This window comes from Typopeltis vanoorti, chromosome 20 (genome assembly GCF_054136105.1).
Source record: "Typopeltis vanoorti isolate ZY-2024b chromosome 20, IOZ_Tvanoo_1.0, whole genome shotgun sequence".
Classification (NCBI taxonomy): domain Eukaryota; kingdom Metazoa; phylum Arthropoda; class Arachnida; order Uropygi; family Thelyphonidae; genus Typopeltis; species Typopeltis vanoorti.
In genome coordinates this window covers 110,000,878-110,019,728 of record NC_143568.1, presented here as the reverse complement: position 1 = coordinate 110,019,728, position 18,851 = coordinate 110,000,878, and the positions used below count along the sequence as shown (strand labels likewise).

General features: G+C 37.7%; 1 protein-coding gene across 1 annotated transcript in view; it reads right to left on the bottom strand.

Annotated features, from left to right (window-relative positions):
• hob (bridge-like lipid transfer protein family member hobbit) overlaps positions 1-18,851 on the bottom strand; it is an 844,941-nt gene that overhangs the window by 27,006 nt on the left and 799,084 nt on the right. Inside the window, exons 46-48 of the mRNA XM_090409957.1 lie at positions 13,820-14,024; positions 3,561-3,691; positions 459-671 (exon numbers count right to left, since the gene is read on the bottom strand). Coding sequence (XP_090266083.1) covers positions 459-671; positions 3,561-3,691; positions 13,820-14,024 — 549 coding nt within the window. The remainder of the gene's footprint in view (positions 1-458; positions 672-3,560; positions 3,692-13,819; positions 14,025-18,851) is intronic.

The following is an 18,851-nucleotide window of genomic DNA, read 5'->3' as shown; positions in this document are numbered from 1 at the left end:
ATGCACCATGTTATAAGGCTGCTGCTGTAACTGCATGGTTTGTGGACATGAACATCACCGTACTCGGCTGGCCTCCACAGAGCCCTGATCTCAACTCTATTAAACATCTGTGAGATGAACTGGAGCATTGGGTGAGATCAAGGGATGTCTGTCCTACAACAGTCCAGAACCTCATTACATTCCTTCATGAGGAATAGTCCAAAATTCCCATTGATCTCTATCATACGCTTGGGGAAAGTATGCCCCATAGGACTGCTACAGTCATCACAGTGAAAGGAGGTCCTACATCTTATTAAGGTGGGTGTGTGGCTATTTGTTCCTTACACTAAGGTGTATGTTGACTTCTTTCCAAGCAGTTTATATCAAATGCCCATATAGAACATTTGTTTTCTGTGATCCATGTATTTATGTCTCTGAAAGATTAACATGGTATAGTTTTTTTTAAAACAATTACTTACTTGGGACAAAAGAACTCGCTTTGCATCATTCTGAATTTCTATAAACAAGTCAGACCACGTCCACATTTTGTTGTGATATTCAAGAGGAGAAAGAACCAGGCTTAATTCATGAACATCCTTAATACTTTTTTCTTTTTCTCCTTTATAACTAACTCTTAGTGGAATTTCTGAAACTTTTACATAAAAGAAGGTATGATTTTTCTCAGCTCGTTCCTGGGGGAAAAAAAAAAGTGGATCAGAATATTTAATTAACTTTAGTTCTCAAATATGTGTTTAATTAATATCAGTAGACATCTTAAGGAGTCAGTCTTCAAACTGGAATGATAATTTCATCTACATTTACCACAGTGTCTTAAATTTATTCACTGTCACCATACTATGGTGGATACTTTATGGGACCCCTGAGCAATTATAAGGAATCTTGAACATGGCTAAATCTAAACTTGTAAAGACTATATAGTTAAAATGTGGACAAGTTCCTTAGAAGAAGTTGATGGAGGTTTGTGAGGTTGATGGAGTTTTTAAATCTTGTGCTTACAAAGATAAAGTCAATTTGGTTGTGTGTTTTACCATCAGGGGAAGTCCATGTCCATCTTCTGGAAGGTTTATGGGGAAATAGAGTGTTAGTAATGGTAAGTTCATTTTGTGAGGCAAAATTGATCAATTCAAAACCTCTTTCATTTGTCTCACCATAGCCATACGGTCCGGCAAATGGAGATAACCCTTGCCGATGTCTGTTCCAATTTTGGCATTCCAATCACCCTGTGCAATCAAAAGGTCTTTTCTATTCGCTCTGGTGATTGTTGCATTAAGTTGACCATAAAACTCCTCTACTTCGGAGTCCTCATGATCTGTAGGTGGGGCATAGACCTGTATGATGGTGATATTGAGTGGTTTTCCTCTTAGGTGGACTAGAGCAATTCTGCTATTGATAGTGTTGAATTCCATGACAGAATTTCGTGATGATTTGTGTATCAAAAACACGACACCTTCTTTTCCACCAGTCACATCCAGAGTAAAAAAGCAAATGTCCTTCATCTGTTGTTAGCTCTCCTGTTTTGGGCCATCGAATTTCACAAAGTCCCATAACAGTCCATTCATATCTTTTTAGTTCGTGCTGTATTAATTTGAGTTGACCTGATTGTAGTAGAGTCCTAATATTCCAAGTTCCAGTCATTAAATGGTTGCGGAGTCTGAATCTGGATCCAGTTTTTCCATTATTTTTGTCAGTGATAGTGCCAGTACCTAACTTCTCATTGCTACCCCTGGAGCTGCTACCAAATGGCAACATGAACCTTGTTGAACTGGGCGACGTCCGAGCCACCATGGTGTGCTGTGTTAAATCCTTCGCCATGAATGTCTAATGGGCAGTAAATTAAGACAGATGGTGCCAATCTCCTCTTCTGTCTTCACATGCCAGCATTTAGCTGGGCATAGTGGGATGGCCTTCATGCCTTGGGAGGCCCTACCAGGAGTAATGATACTCCCGACGTGCTTCGTCCATCCCGCCACGGTGAGGCAGCATAGCAGGACTTGGGCTACTCCTTATACGGGAATAAAAAGGATTAGCTTTTTTTTTTTTTTGATTTTGTGTTATTTGGATCAAATTTTCCCATATTTTTGATAAGGATAGGCAGTCATTTCGATTCAAGTTAGGGTGGTGAGGTAAGGCCTCAGCACTCTCTTTAAATAGGCATTCAAATTTATACCCACATCTGTGTAGAAGGGGGAAACAAGACGTGGCTGGCTTGGATTCTATTATAAGAGCACAAAAGAGACATCTGTTATAATAGAATCCGAGCAAGCGCCCCTGCCAGCCACATCTTGTTCTTTATAAACACTGATGAAGGCTGCCAACACCAAATAGACTGGAATTAAACTTCTAATATTCACAAATGTTATGATGAACTTGAAAGACATATTCTGGAGTCAAAAGAAATCGCCCTCGATTCTACCCACATGAATAGCAACCTTAGCTACAATTTACCAGACTCGCATAGCTCTGCTATTCAGCATTGGCATTCACGCGAGATCACACGCACACGCGTATAAATGTAGCTAGAATTGAAGCATGGACTCCAATTCAAATTTAACTACAGTTTTTGATAGCTCTGTTGTTGTTAGTATGTAATGTTTCTGTCGGTCTTTTTGTATAATCCTTTGTGCTTTGACACCTGATGAAGTTGGCTTACCAACAAAACTAGTTGTGTCCTTATTAAACTTTTATTCTTAATTATCCCGGTGTTTTAAGTCATTAAAATTATTGAACATACATACATACATATATATATATATATATATATATATACATTATATACATATATATACATACAGTTTATTTCTATATTTTCTACAATTACCAGTAATATTGTACTCTAGATGTAAAAATTAGGATTTGCCAGGCCTGGTTATCTTAGTGATTAACATATCTTCTCTCCTACCAACAGGCTGAGGGTTCGAATCCTGCTGTGTGTGTGGACAATGCCAACGATTGTTTTTGGGTGATCATCTCCCAGTGTGAAGAAACTTTTTCAAGCTCTTGAAAAAGTTTCATGTTTGGTCACTAGAGCAGATTTCCAGATTATCTAATATATATATATATATATATATATATATATATATGTGTATGTATATGTATATATAATGAATAAAAAATCCCTAGTGACAGTACTAATGTACCATAGGTATACATCTTTTCATGGACAGGAGCCACATAAAAAAGTTAAATATTAAGTAACATACATGGGAACATGACCTCTTTTATACTGATGTAACTATTCAAAGATATTTCCTATTACACCCATAAATTAAAGATGCTAAGAAATTATATTCGTGGTTTCATCCTTTATCCAAGTGTAAGCATACAAAGTTTGCTTATTTTGCAAACTTTGTTTGCTTACACTTGGATAAAGGATAAAACCATGAATATAATTTCTTGGCATCTTTAACTTATATGATAACTAAGTGAAAAAACTTTCAATATTACACCCATACTAGAGTTTGCTATATTTCCTAATGTGTTCAGTAACCAATAATTCTTTATGGGTATATTCCCTGATGTCTGTTTTTACAGCTTTGTAATATCTTAAAAAGGAAACTTACTTTCATTTTCTCAATATCATCTCTATCAATAATATGAGAAGGAGTATTAGTTCTCTGATGTCCTAAAGTGGCTCGTTTTTTTGAGCGTGATGTAGATTCTACTTGTTCATCATCATGTTCTTCAGTTTTTTCTAATGGAATAAATTTACTAAATGATATTATGGCTATTATATTTGAAATTTAATAATAATGCATAATATATAATTAAAATCCACTAAATCTGGAAGAAGGAGATTCTTTTCCTGATTCATATCCATTAAAAAAAAAACTTAGTCAAATTTAAAACATTAAAGTTAAAATTGAAAGGTTTTATTATTATTATTATTACGGGTATCTCCATGGAGTCAGTAGACTCATCGCGGGAGACCCAAACTAGCAAAACAATATCTGTCATATCTCTTCTTGAATTCATTTACAGATGAAGAGCTCACAACAAAGTCAGGCAATGAATTCCACTCATTCACCACCCTCCAGGCAAAAAACCTTGTTCTGACACCTTTGTTAACCACACTCTTCTTTAATATCCAGAGATGACCTCTTGTTCTTCCATCACTATCACACAGCTGAAACATTTCCCCTGCATCAATCCTATAAAAACCTTTTAGTAATTTGAATGTTTCTATCATATCCCCTCTTCTTCGCCTATCAACCAATCTCTGCAATCCACAAGCTCTCAATCTTTCAATGTAGGGAGCATTTTTTATATCACTCACCAACTTGGTCACTCTTCTCTGAACCCTCTCCACAGCCTCCTCATCTCCAAGGAATCCAGGTGACCAGACCTGAGCACAGTAATCCAAATGTGGAAGTATCAATGCTTTATAAAAGGGAATAATAACCTCTTTATCTCTGGATGTCAGTGTGTTCCTCAACAACCAAGTAATCCTATGTGCAATCTTGGACACCTTAGCAATGTGTCCTCTGAACTTCATCTCCTTATCTACCAATACCCCTAAGTCCCTAGCCTCATCAATCTCTTGGAGTACCTTTCCATCTATGTAGTACACAGCTGGTAATCTTTTAATCCCAAAATGCAAGACTTTACACTTTTCCACATTGAACTGACATCCATTTTCTTTTGCCCATTTTACCAGCTTATTTAAATCCTCCTGCAAACTTTCAACATCAGCTTGATTTTTTATTGCACTACACAACTTTGCATCATCAGCAAACAACTGAATATCTCCCTTTAAGCCGTTTCCTATATCATTTATATACAAATTAAACAACATTGGCCCAAGCACAGAGCCCTGAGGCACACCACTGGTCACCTGCCTCATTCTGGACTCGGCTCCTCCATACACCACCTTATGGTATCTCTCCCTGAGCCATTCTCTTATCCATATCACCAATTTAATATCCATTCCCATCTGCTCCAATTTGCGTAACAGTGTTCTATGGGGTATCCTGTCAAAAGCCTTAGCAAAATCCAGAAGTACCACTGTGTAGCCAGTTCCTTTGTCCAACTCTGATGTTATTCTATTATGGATAGTTAATAGATTGCTAAGGCAGGATCTACCTTTAACAAAACCATGTTGGCCTCTATAGAGTATCATATCCTGATCCACCCATTCTTGAATTTTGTCTTTAACCAACTTTTCCAATACTTTTACCACTACTCCTGAGATGGTGATTGGTCTGTAATTCAATACTGCAGTTTTAGAGCCACCCTTATGCAAAGGAACCACTTTGCCTAACTTCCACTCCCTAGGGACCATACCAGAGTTCAAACTTAAATTAAATATCCAGGTAAGAGGGGTTGACAATTCATTTGCACATTCACGCAACACCCGAGCTGATATTCCATCTAAGCCTACCGCAGTGTTTGCATTTAAGTTCCGCAATATATTTAATACCTCTGATTCTTTAGCTTCAATTCTCACATTAGGTATTGCTATAGGTATAGAGATATCCTCACTTGGGTGATAGACTTTTGAGAAGTGATCACTCAGTAACTCGACTATTACATCTGATTTTGTCACCTCAATACCATCAGCACCCACTAAGGTTATCCTTCCGAAGTCATTCTTCCTCTTACTTGCCACATAGCGGAAGAACTCTTTGGGATTACCCTTGATCTCTTTGGCTAAGGTCTTCTCATAATCTGATTTAGCTTTTCTTACTATGCTGGTAACCTTCCTAGCTTGAGCCTTGTACTGCTCATGGGTGTCCTGATCGCCCTTCTCCTTGTAAGTTCTCCATAACATTTTCTTTTTTTGTAGTTCAAGCTTGATACTACTGCTCATCCATCTAATGCCTGCCTTGTTTGACCTCCTGACCATGGGGACACAATCTGATATTGCTTTCCTCAGATACCCGCTGATTTTATCCCAAGCACTGCTAACATCTTTCCCTTGCAATATGTTCTGCCATGGGATGGCTGCAAGCTCACTCCGAAGCTTGTTATAATTGCCTAACCTGTAGTTCCGTACATACCCCTTCTTAATAGAAAAATCCACAGATTTTGCAACCTCCCAAGTCAATACCACATGATCGCTTTCACCAACTGGAGGTAACGAGGTCACCTTACTTATGCATATAACCTCTGAACCAATAACCAGGTCCAACACTCTCACACCACGTGTCCCTTCAGTTACGTGCTGTTTCAAGTAATTATCTCGTAGCAGATGTATGAACTCCATTTCCTTTTTGCTACGTGATATTTCCTCCTTCCAATTGATATCACCATAATTAAAATCCCCCATAATAATCACTAAGCCTTCACTCATTGCACTAAGTTGCTGATGCATGAATTCAATATCTCCCCCTGTACTCCCTGGCCTATAGCAGCATCCAACTGTATATTTGGTTGCGTTGGTCACTATTTCGCACCAGACTGCCTCAAATGAACTCTCATTCACATGTCTATCATCATGATATACTACTTTCTTTGGCTGCAACACATCAGCTATCATCAACAGTACTCCTCCTCCTGTTCTATCTTCTCTATCCTCCCTGAAAATACTGTACCCATCACATTCAATTCCAGTGACCACATCTTCTGCTGACAGCCAAGTTTCACTAATGCCTACAACTTTTGGTGAGATTTCACTGACTAATGCCAAAAATTCTTCTCTCTTATTTCTAATGCTTCTAGCATTGGTATACAAAAATTGCAGATTCCCTCTAGATCTTGTACCGGCTTTAGAACTGATATATAAGTCACTAACTACCGTAGTCCTATGCCGATTTTTTTCCCCTCTCTTCTGCAATTTATTCTGCCTATAAGGATCAATAAATACACAATCAGTGCTAAAGTTTCTCTCTCTTACACTCAACCTTTTCAATATTAGTTTCCCTGCCCAATAACTTCAACCTGTTCAGAAAACAATAACTTCTTCAATCTCTTATGTCCTTCCATGTTAAGATGCAGTCCATCTCTAGCATACAACTGCCTTTTTCCTTCAAACACACTCCAAACATCAACAAACTCCAGACCTCTTTTTCTGCACATTCTTGCAATCATATCATTCATTATCATTGCTCGTCTACTTAACTCGTAATTGTCAAAACGAGGCAGCACACACACTATTCTCCCATTGACACTTTTCCTCTTCACAATATCTAATAATGTTCTTAAATCTTTTCCTACCCGATTTATACTACCTCTCAGGTCATTCGTACCCACCATAACTATCATCTTGTCTGTTTCATGCCCTCTCTTTATTGCTAAAGCCACTCTTTCTATTGTACCATCAGCCAAGCACTCCTCATGCATACCACTCTCCATACCCTTAATCATAGAATCACCATATATTTTACCACTATTAACTTCATTCAAGTTCACACTCATGGACTCATTCTCTACACTATTCAGCATGACTCTCCAGCTTCATTACTCAACTCTCTATTACTTACCCCCCCACTCTCACTACATCTCATTTCTTCTTGGCCACTTGTGGTTTTATTATGTTGACTCCCAATCACTCCCATACTATTTATTACTGAATCATTCACCAAAGACTCACCCATATGTAATCCTGTTCTAGTTACTTCAGCTAAAATAATCTCTATAGTCCTAATTTCTCTGTTTAACACATTAAACTCAGCTTTAACTTCCAGTATCTCCTTACCGATCACTTCCACTTCCTCATGAAGAAGATGAAGGTCATTTTTCATTTTCATAAACTCCCGCCGAAGTTCTTCCGCTACGGTCCCGATGTCAGCTTCCATTCCTAAACGCTCCAGCCTATCCCGACACTTCTCACATACGTCGACATTTTCTTTCTTTTCATTTTGCCAGACCGACCACAGATCCTTCACATTTTTCGGTGCATACATGTAGCAGTTTCCGCAACGCATCCATTGCGAAAAATCTAACGCTGAGCCAGCCTTTCGTGTAGTAGTAGAAGTCCTGCGCGCCGCTGACGTACGTTTCTTGTTGGACGCCATCTTTACACGTTGATATAGTGAAACAAACGGCAGTGAAAACACAATATATACAACACAGTTCTAAACAATAATACCACTGAAGGACACTTGTTTCTAACCGATGCACAATTTTAGCACAATTTGTGACAAAAAGCCACACTATATTTAACTTTAAAAACACGTTTTCTAGACTAGCTTAACTCGACCGCCACATTTACCCTTTTTTATGTTTTTTATTGGAAATATATATATTATAGTGAATTCCAGTTAAATGGGGCACATCAGAACTGGTACACTTAGTTCCAATTATGCAAAATTTTATGGAAAAATCTAAAATATCACAAAAAGTTAAAAATGTTTAAAAACAGACAACCTTTCAGTATATTTGTTAACCATGCTTTTATTTATTATTATTATTATCATTATTATTATTATTATTCAGGCCTCCATGGAGTCAAGACTCATCATGGGAGGTCCTTCCTAGGAAACATAAAGTCTATTATACTACTCCTTGAACTCATTGACTATTCTTGCTCTCACCAGGCAATACATTCTACGGTTCAACCACCCCTACATGCAAAGAACCCACTCCTTACCCTCTTGATCACAGCTTCCTTTCATAACTTACAGAGAACTGGCCCCTTGTCATCACTCCTTCCAGCTGTTCCATCAAGCAAAAGAAGAACTCCCCAGTGTCAACCTTGTAACTTGCCTCTCAACAGTTTAAAAGCCTCAATCAGATCACCTCTTCTTCTTTCTACCAAACCCTGCAGTCCATATTCCATAAGCCGATCCTCATAAACTAACATTGTACAGTCCTGAAAGCATCTTTGTTATCTACCTCTGTACACTTTCCACAGTTAATTTATCTCCTTCAAATCCTGGGGAACAAATTTGAGAACAATAGTCTAAGTGTGGTATGATCAGAGTCTTATATAATGGAACGAGAAATCTTATCTCTGCAGGTCAGCATCCTTCTCAGAATTGCAACAATTCTGGGTTACCTTCACCACCTTTGCAATATGTTACCTAAATTTCAGGTTTCTATCAATCACCACCCCCAAATCTCTTGTCTTCTCTATTTCCTCGAGTACAGCTCTTCCAATAGAGTATGCAGACTCCTATTGATGTATCCCAACTTCAAGACTTTACCTTTTACTGCATTAAACCGACACTCCCATTAATTAGCCCATCTGTCTAGTTTATTCAAATCCTCTTGCAGGACTGCTACATCTGCACTATTACTAATAAACCTTCTCAGCTTCACATCATCTGCAAACAACTGAACATCCCCCTGCAATCCATTGACAATAACATTGTCAATGGATTGCAGGGGGATGTAAAGGTTAAACAATATAGAGGTTAAAGGTTAAAAAATGCAGGTCTCAGTACTGAGCCCAGTGGGACCCCACTTGTAACATTCTGCTTCCTTGATATTGCCCCACCATACACACTCTTTGATACCTATCAGACAGTGTGTATGGTGGTATCTTCATTTGACTAACCCAACATCTAAGCCCATGTGCTACAACTTAAATATCAGCTTATTATGTGTCACCCTGTCAAATGTCTTTGCAAAATCCAACAAAAAAATGGCAGTATATGTCTTTCCCTCATCAACTGCTCTTGTCACTTTATTATAAAAGGCAATCATATTACTAAACCAAGCACACTCCTTAAGAAATCCATGCTGACTCTCACATATAACATTATCCTCATCTGCCCAACATCGTATATGGTGCCTCACTAATTTCTTCAAGATCTTAACAACTACTGATGACACACAAACTGGCCTATAATTAGACACTTCCAGTATGCTACCGCTCTTATGCAAAAATGGCACTATCTTACCTTCTGTCAGTTCTTTAGCACATTCTCTCAAAACCCGTGGTAAAATACCATCCAGTCCCACAGCTTTACTGATATCCAGAGTACTTAGTATTTGGAACACACTCACCTCTAAACCTTGAACCTGCCCCATCCTTCTAATATTAAAACTTACTTCTCCAGGATGAAATACTCCAACAAAGTGTTCATTGAACAACTCCACTATGCCCTCTGCATCAGTCACTCTATTCCCATTTTTTTTTTTTTGAAAGTTTATTTTTCACTTGGTTAGAGTATAATAAATTTAGTTTAATCCTTTATCCAAGTGTGAGCAAACAAAGTTTGCGCCTGAAAGCATCTTCAGGACTGGGGTAAGGTGGCACAACACCAGGGCAACTCGTTTTTTAAAAAGGTTAATTATACTCCTCAGGTATCTATCAAAGAAGCATATTTTTCCTAACAATTTTTTGAGCGTGATGTAGATTCTACTTGTTCATCATCATGTTCTTAAGTTTTTTCTAATGGAATTATTTTGGAGAATTTTATTGAGTATACACTTTAATCTTTTTTCCCAAGAAAGCAAAACAATGTTTTGCATGTGAAATATATTCATATCTGAGCTATTTATATATAGAGGCTAATGATGTCATATCACTTGCCTTAGCACGTATCCCATAATGCAAAGCACACCCTTTTGGACGTGTATAATGCTATGCATAATCTACTACCGACACCAGTTTTAACCTTTATTGAGGTCTCATCAGTGGGAGCCAAACCTGGGAGAGATACCAAGGTTGAAGTAATGCAGAAGTCATATATATCTCATATACAAGTAACCAAAAAGTGCTCGACCATATTAATAAAAATCTCTGGATCTGCATCCCTGAATCCCCTACCCCTATTTGCTGATGATGATGATGCAAAGATATATCACCTGTTAAATTCTTCCCATTGTCATGAATTTATGTAAATACTGAGTAACAATGAATCAAGGGCTGATCCTGATGTACATCAAATGGTTACCTTAAATCTTGCAGTCACATTCCCCCATACTCTTCACTTTTCAATATCTTTAGGTCAGCCATCATCTTATCCAAACTAGTAGTTTATAATCCAGTCCCATATCTTTTGACTTATACAACAGCCTTCTATGCTGAATCCTGTCAAAAGCTCTAGCAAAGTCTAAAAGTATCATGGTGTATTCATTCTCTGTGTATTATTATTATTATTATTATTGTACAAGCACCTCAATGAAAGACTCATCATGGGGAAACCCAAACTATCTACACAATCTATCATATCTCTCCTTGAACCTATTAACAGACGAAGCACTCACAACTGACTTTGACAATCCATTCCACTCATTCACAACTCTCCAAGCAAAAAATCTAGTTCTCGCACCCCTACTAATCACACCTTTATTCAACTTCCAGGGATGACCCCTTGTTTTGGCCCTTCCAGCCAAGTGCTGAAACATTTCCCCTTCATCAATCCAATACAACCCTTTAAGCAACTTAAATGTTTCTATCATATCCCCTCTTTTTATCCTATCAAGCCAACTTCTGCAATCCACACACCCTCGATCTATCCTCAGAGGGAACATTCCACAGACCACTCACCATCTTGGTCGCTTGCCTCTGATTCTTGTCCACTAGTAAATTACTAAGGCATAACCGACCCTTCACCAAGCCATGTTGCCCCTCATACAATATCATATTTTTATCCACCCATTCTTGAATTCTCTTTTTGACCAATTTTTCCAGTACTTTTACCACCAATACCCGAGCTACTGATTGGTCTATAATTGTTACTAGTCTTAGAATCTCCCTAATGCAAGGGAATTATTTTGCCCTTTTTCCACTCCCCTGGAACTCTACCAGAGCCGAGACTTAAATTAAACAGCCTAGTCAGAGGCACTGCTAGTTCCCTTGCACATTCATGCAAAACTGATATCCCATGTAATCCCACAGCTGTATTTACATTGAGATTCTGAAATATCCTAAGAAATCTCCAGTTCATCCACCTCTGTTCTCTTTCTTTCTTTCTTTTTTTTTTTTTTTAAAGAACACAATCATGTATTGATAGCAGTCTGTGGAGAGTCTATCATTATCAGATTAAAAAGCAACAGTCGTATTATTATAAAATTTGAGCAAGTTACTCAAACATGACCTTTCCTTAGTAAACCCATGCAGTTCATTGAAAGTATATACAGATTCACTGTCAATCCATTTCTGTATGCAATCCCTTACCAACTTTTCCAAAATCTTTACCACCATTCCAGAGATACTGATAGGTCGATAGTTAGATACATCAGTCTTTGCACCATCCTTACGCAATGGGATTATCATACAATCTTTCCACTCCTGTGGAATCTTCCCTGTGCTGGGAGTCATATCATTCAATTAGGTCAATGGAAGACCCAGTTTTGCTGAACATTCTTTTAGAATTTGTGCTATATCCCTTCAGTTCCTATTGGCAAATTCATCTTCAGTTAATGCAGTAGTTCTAGTACATTCTCCTTGTACACCTGAATTTCTTTCCAGTGTAGAAGTAGCTTTCAGGTAGATTGGTGCATGTACACCATGTTGATAGCTTTTAGCTGAAAGTTTATTTTTCTTGGTTAGACTATAATAAATTTAGTTTAATCCTTTATCCAAGTGTGAGCAAACAAAGTTTGCACCTGAAAGTATCTTAAGGACTGGGGTAAGGTAGTACAACACCGGGCAACTCATTGCAAAGGTGGAGCAAGCTAACATCACTCCTATCTCAGTATCTCCCATAATGCAAAACACACCTCCTTGCGGATATGTATGGATACGTATAATGTTAATGTTATGCATATGTATAATGTTATGCACCTTTGCAACGAGTTACCTGGTGTTGTACTACCTTACTCCAGTCCTGAAGATACTTTCAGACGCAAACTTTGTTTGCTCACACTTGGATAAAGGATGAAACTAAATTTATTATAGTCTAACCAAGTGAAAAATAAACTTTCAACATCTTTCTCTAAATCCAGAGTAATTTAATAAAAAGGTGGCACACCGTTTGGAAACTCCTATAGGTAGAGATGACCTTGCTAATGCTTCTGCCTGGCTCCCACTGAAGAGACCTCAATAAATGTTGAAACTAGTCTGGGTAGTGGCCCTTCCGTTAATGCATAACATTATACATATCCGCAAGGAGATGTGTTTTGCATTATGGAAGATACTGAGATAGGAGTGATGTTAGCTTGCTCCACCTTTGCTGCGAGTTGCCCAGTGTTGTACTACCTTATCCCAGTCTTGAAGATACTTTCAGGTGCAAACTTTGTTTGCTCACACTTGGATAAAGGATTAAACTAAATTTATGATAGCTTTTAGCAAAATGAACACTTATTAGTTGAGCAATTTTTTTTTCATCTGTCTCAATGAGAGTTATTTTTTCACATTAACTCTTTCTTTTACTTGCAACATAATGACAGAATTCTTTTGGGTTGTCTTTAGCTTGAAGAGCCAGTTTCTTTTTATATTGAAACTTCTGTACAATAGTTTTAACTCTTCTGGCCTGCTCCTTATAATTTTCCATAACTGACATCATCCTTATGCACGTGGTATACCTCTAATGTGTATTGTGTTTTGTTGTAGACTATTTAAAATGACTCATCAAAATACTGAACACTTACATGCTAAAGAAGAATTTAACTTTGCGCTTTGTTATACTTCATACTACTTCTTTTGGACTATCCTTACAAGACAATGTTCAAAAAGTTAACTTTTTTGAATTAGGTAACTGTGTTAAGAAAAGTAAAACAAGAAAAGTATCATAAACTAATACACAACATTAAATTTGTTTATATTTTCTTCAACTGTCTCAAGGTTACTAACTGTACATTGCTTTACTTGTGCATCTATTACAAACAAAGGTTGGGGGGGGGGGGGAAGGCAAAAGTTGTTCCAGTTATTTTTTTAACTCATTGTATTAGAAGAAAGTAAAATATACAAAAGATTGATGCAACTGACATAGATGTATTTAGTTTTTCATTTTCTTCAATATTCTTAAAGTAACTAAATGAACATTACCTGTGTATCTATTAGGGAAAAAAAATTTCATCATGGTGTTAAAGAAGGCATAGGTTATTCCAATTGTTATTGGAACCACATTTACTTCTAAATGCTCTTTTACAGGTATTCCACCAACTGGTGGTATTTCACGGCAGAAAATTCGCAGAGCTCTTTGTCTGTCTATTGGAATATTTGATTGCAGTTCCATTGGTTGAAGAACATCCTAATTAGATATAGTAAAAGAAAGTAATCTCCATATTAGAAACAGCAAAATAAATTAAATTAGAGAGAGTAAAACTAAATTTGTGACTCTAATGACTTTAATAATCATATAAAAGTGAATAGTGCAAATATCAACAAACTACAGAAATTCACATTACTGATGACACACACACACACAACAGTGATATATTACTGCAATGATACTTCCTGGTAACACAACAGTGCTTCTATTACACCTATTTAGCTTAACAGGTTTACTGATGACAAATATTTATTCCTCTTGCTATGCCACAGTATTTAAAATTTTTATGACAGTTTAGCTTCATGTATTACGTGAATGTTTCTTTCAATCTGACTATTGCAGAGTGTAGAAATAAGGTTTTTCTGAGTCTGAATTTAATAGCTTGCAGTCAGTTTTAAATAAAATAGAGATGATTTTCCAGTCCATTGCATGACCTTTTGTGGAGTTGTGAGTTGAAAGTCTTATTCTGTAAGATATCTGAGTGATGGAAGCAATAGTTAATGACGTATTGAGAACTGAAGAAAATAAAGACAGCACAAGAAAACAACATACAACTTATATATAGACTATGTATTGCTTTGTATAATGTTCCATTTACTATATATATTTGTGACATTCTGCACAGCTTCTCTCTTGGCAATTTGTCATATGCTTTTTTCCAGATCTTGAAACTTAAGTTGTTGGTGCTTAAGGGTCAAAGCTGTATAACTGAGAGGAGACCTCCACATAGCCTTTAAAGGAATGTGGAGAACCGACCAGGGCTTCTGACCTAATGTCCAATCCTCACCTTCTCGTGGTGCATCCTGTTGGGTATCTACTTGGATACTGAACGGACGAGGATGGGCTGGCAATTTGGGATTTAGCCGACCAAATTGTATTCTTATTGGTTAAACCAAAATATAGAATGATGGTACAACATAACAAAATTTCATGCCGGCTGGGGCGTCGCCTGGTTAAACAAGGCCCCCGTTGTTTTTGCCAGGGAACCAGGGCAAACAGCGAAAAGTCAGCTACTGGAACAAATCTGAAAATAAACCCCAACTCAACATCACCAGAGTTAAAGATCGGTACTATCAACGTAAGAAGCCTGAATGGCAAAGAAATGGAGCTAGCTGAGGAATTAGATAACTACCAGATCGACATAACAGGGGTGACTGAAACAAAAAAGACCAAAACTGGTGAGGTCTTTCTGAGCAATAAATACAAAATGTTATATTCAGGAAATGACAATCAAGGAAAAGAAGGAGTAGCCATAGTATTCAACACAAAATACGAGGCTAATCTTCTTGAATGGTAGTCAGTCTCAAGTAGAGTAATGTGGGCAAATATGAGAATGGGGAACTGGACAATGAGACTTATTTGTGCCTATGGTCCCACAGAAGATTCTACTAAGGTAGAAGTGGAGGAATTTTTTGAGGCTTTAGAAAAAGCAACTGACACAATGAAAAATGAAAAGTTGGTCCTTGTTGGGGATCTAAATAGCAGAGTAGGAAATGATTGTGAGACATACAAAAATAATTTGGGAAAATTTGGAGAAAAGAGCAAAGCTAATAATAATGGCAAATATCTGTTGGATTTCTGCTCAGGACATGGACTGGTTATTACTAACACCATGTTCCAACATAAAAATGTGCACAAATTCACATGGAGAGAAGAGGCTAGGAATAAGAAAAGTCTCATTGACTATGTTATTGTTGATAGTGATGTTTTCTCCCTGGTGCAGGACACCAGAGTGTACAGAGGATTTGAAATTGGAAGTGATCACTATTTAGTCTTGAGTAGGATAAAATTGAATTTCATATTGAAAAGAATAACATGTAAGAAAGTTTTAAAGCGAATAAAAGTTGAGCAGCTCTCAGATGTGAGCTGTAGACTAAAATACACAAAGATTATTGAAGAAAAAATGAAAGAGTTTGAGAACAGGAATCAAACCTTGGAGATTCAGTGGCAAACTCTGAAGAAAACATTGATTGATTCTGCCAGAGAGGCATGTGGTGAGGTTATCTGTAAGGATAAAAAAATCAGAACTCCCTGGTGGACACAGGAAGTTAAAGAGGCAGTGAAGGAAAAGAAGAAAGCATACCAAAAGTTCCTGTCAAATAAGTCAGCTTGTGCTCTTAGAGAATATAGAGACAAACGCAAGAATGCTAAACACTGTGTAAAACTAGCTAAACAAAAGTCATGGGAGGACTTTGGCAAGAATATAGAAAATAAATATCAAGAAGGTGGCAAAATATTCTGGAGGTTGTTGAAGAAGCTTAAGAATGGAGGAAAGAGTGCTGTAAAAGGAATTAGAGATGATAAAGGTGACATGAAAACGGGAGAAAAAGATATCCTTGAAATATGGAGTAATTACTTTGAAAAACTGCTAAATGAAACAAGCAGTGATGACAGCACAGTGGTAAAAAACACTGACCAGGCATGCAGTCAGGAATACATAGATCCTCCCCAGGAGAGGGTGCTAGTGGGTCAAGTGCTACGAACGTGTTTTGAAGAGCTCCTGATTCAGATAAGTTTTACTAGGAATAATTAAGTATATATGCGTAATTGTTTAAGTAAGAGCGGCTGTAAACGTTGCAAGCTACCGATATTATTAGTGAGGGGTTTTTTTTCTTGCTTAAACTAAATACGAAAACGTTAATATTAGACCTAGTAATCTGCAGAGAAAAAAAAAAAAAAAAAATGGCAGCGGCATTGTCATTCCATGATTTTAATTTGGATTTCAGTCGGTTCGTTAAGTGTGAGGTCTGTTATATGTATTCCTTCGATTACATAAATGATTTGTGGATGTTTAGTGCAGATGGAAGAAGGGTGTGTGCGAAATGTGACCTGAACGAGGAATTGATGAATGCGAATATGAAGTTGATGACAGAAAGTGCTAGTACTGATTGTGTGGCGAGTGCACGTTTGAAAGAGAAGGATGGCGAGAGAGACAGGCGAAAAAATGTTAAAAAATCAGGAAAAAAGAAAAAGAGCGATTTGACAACTGTAACGGATGTTAAAAGGAACAAAAGTGAGGCGGAAAGAAACGAAATTGAGAGAACTAATGAAAGTAGAAATGGCGTGGTGCAGAAATCGCAAGTAAAAAAAATCGAAAGAATGAATGATAGCGAAAAAAGAATGACTGATGGCGAAAGTTGGACGCATGTTGGAACGAAAGTACTGAACCAAAGAAAGATGAATGACAGTAAAAGTGAGAAGAATGATAGAGAAAGTTGGACGCATGTTAGTCCGAAAGTACGGAAACAAAGAAGGATGAATGAGAGGGAAAGTGAGAAGAGGGGGTCGAGAGTTAGAAAGTTAGAAAGATTTAATGATAGAGTGAATGTGTTGCGAGGTTCAGAAGGTGAATTGGATTGGATGAAGCAAGAAATGAAATGGAATGAAATTAAGAGAATTCAGGTCAAAACTATTAAAATAAATCATGATGGCATGAAAGAGTTAACAAAAGATGAGCGAGTGGCGTTGTATGGCGACTCCATTATTAAAGGTGTGCTAGAGGATAAAATGCACAAGGTATGTTTTCCAGGCGGTAAAATGAGTAGAGTGATTGAGGCATTGAATATGAGGTGGGAACGAGCAAAAGAGTTAATTGTATTAATTGGTATGAATGATTTGAGAGAGAACAAAGAGCATGTCAAAATGAATGTCAGGAGACTGCTTGGAAAGATAAAGGAGAATAGTGTGACAGGAAGGGTGGTCAGTGTGTTGCCTAGGTATGATTGTGGTGAAATGAGGCAGAGAGCAAGGATTATGAATGATATTCTGGCTGAAATGTGTGAGGAGATGGGAGTACAGTTTGTTAATGTGTGGAATGAGTTTGAGGGACGAAGTGAGCTGTATGGGAGCGATGGACTGCATTTGAGTGGTTATGGTGTGAGTCGCTTGGAGAGACTGCTGCTGGAAGGTAGAGAAGTGAATAGAGAGAATGAATCAGATTGAGAGGGGAGTGATGTGGAAGAGCAGGAGAGTAAGACAGGAGAGATTGAAGGAGTGGAAATGAATGTGGAAGTGAGTGGTATGAGTATAGAAAATGAGAGAATGGGTGTGCAAGAGGAGCAGGGAAACGGCGAGGCTCAGGGTGGACAGGGATACACAGCGTGAGAAAGATGGATGCTCCAAGAGGAGGTGAGAGAATGTGTAGGCAGGAAAGTAATGGGATGATCAGGGATCAAAAGGAAACAGATGGAATTGCAAAGGGTTCTAAAATGAAGAAGCAGAAAGGGAAATGGCCCCAGTCCAGCATGGAGAGATCACATCGAGTGAGTGGTATCAGTGGAACTAGCTGTAGATCCAGAAATGAGTTGTTGTGTTTGTATACCAATGCTAGAAGTAGAAGAAACAAGGCGGATGAAATGGTTGCACTAATTGCGTCTGTGCACCCAGAGATTGTCAGAATGAGTGAGACATGGTTAGATGAGGATGACATCCTGACAGGAATAGAGATGGAAAGGTATGATGTGTTTCGTGAGGATAGAAGGGGTAAAAAGGGAGGGGGAGTGCTATTGATGATAGAGAAAGAGTTATGTCCATACAAGGTAGAGATGCAAGAGGGAAATGGGGCCAGTGGTTTTGAGGCAGTATGGTGTGAGATAGAGGTGAATAGAATCAAATACTTGGTGGGATGTTGTTATAGACCTGGTAATGTGGATGGTGGTGATAGTGAAATGTATAGTCAAATAAGCCAAGCAAATAAGAAAAGGGTGATCATTATGGGTGATTTTAATTATGGCAATATAGACTGGAATGAAGAGATAGCAACTGGAAGTAAAGAAAATGAGTTTCTTGAGTTTTTGAGGGATAACT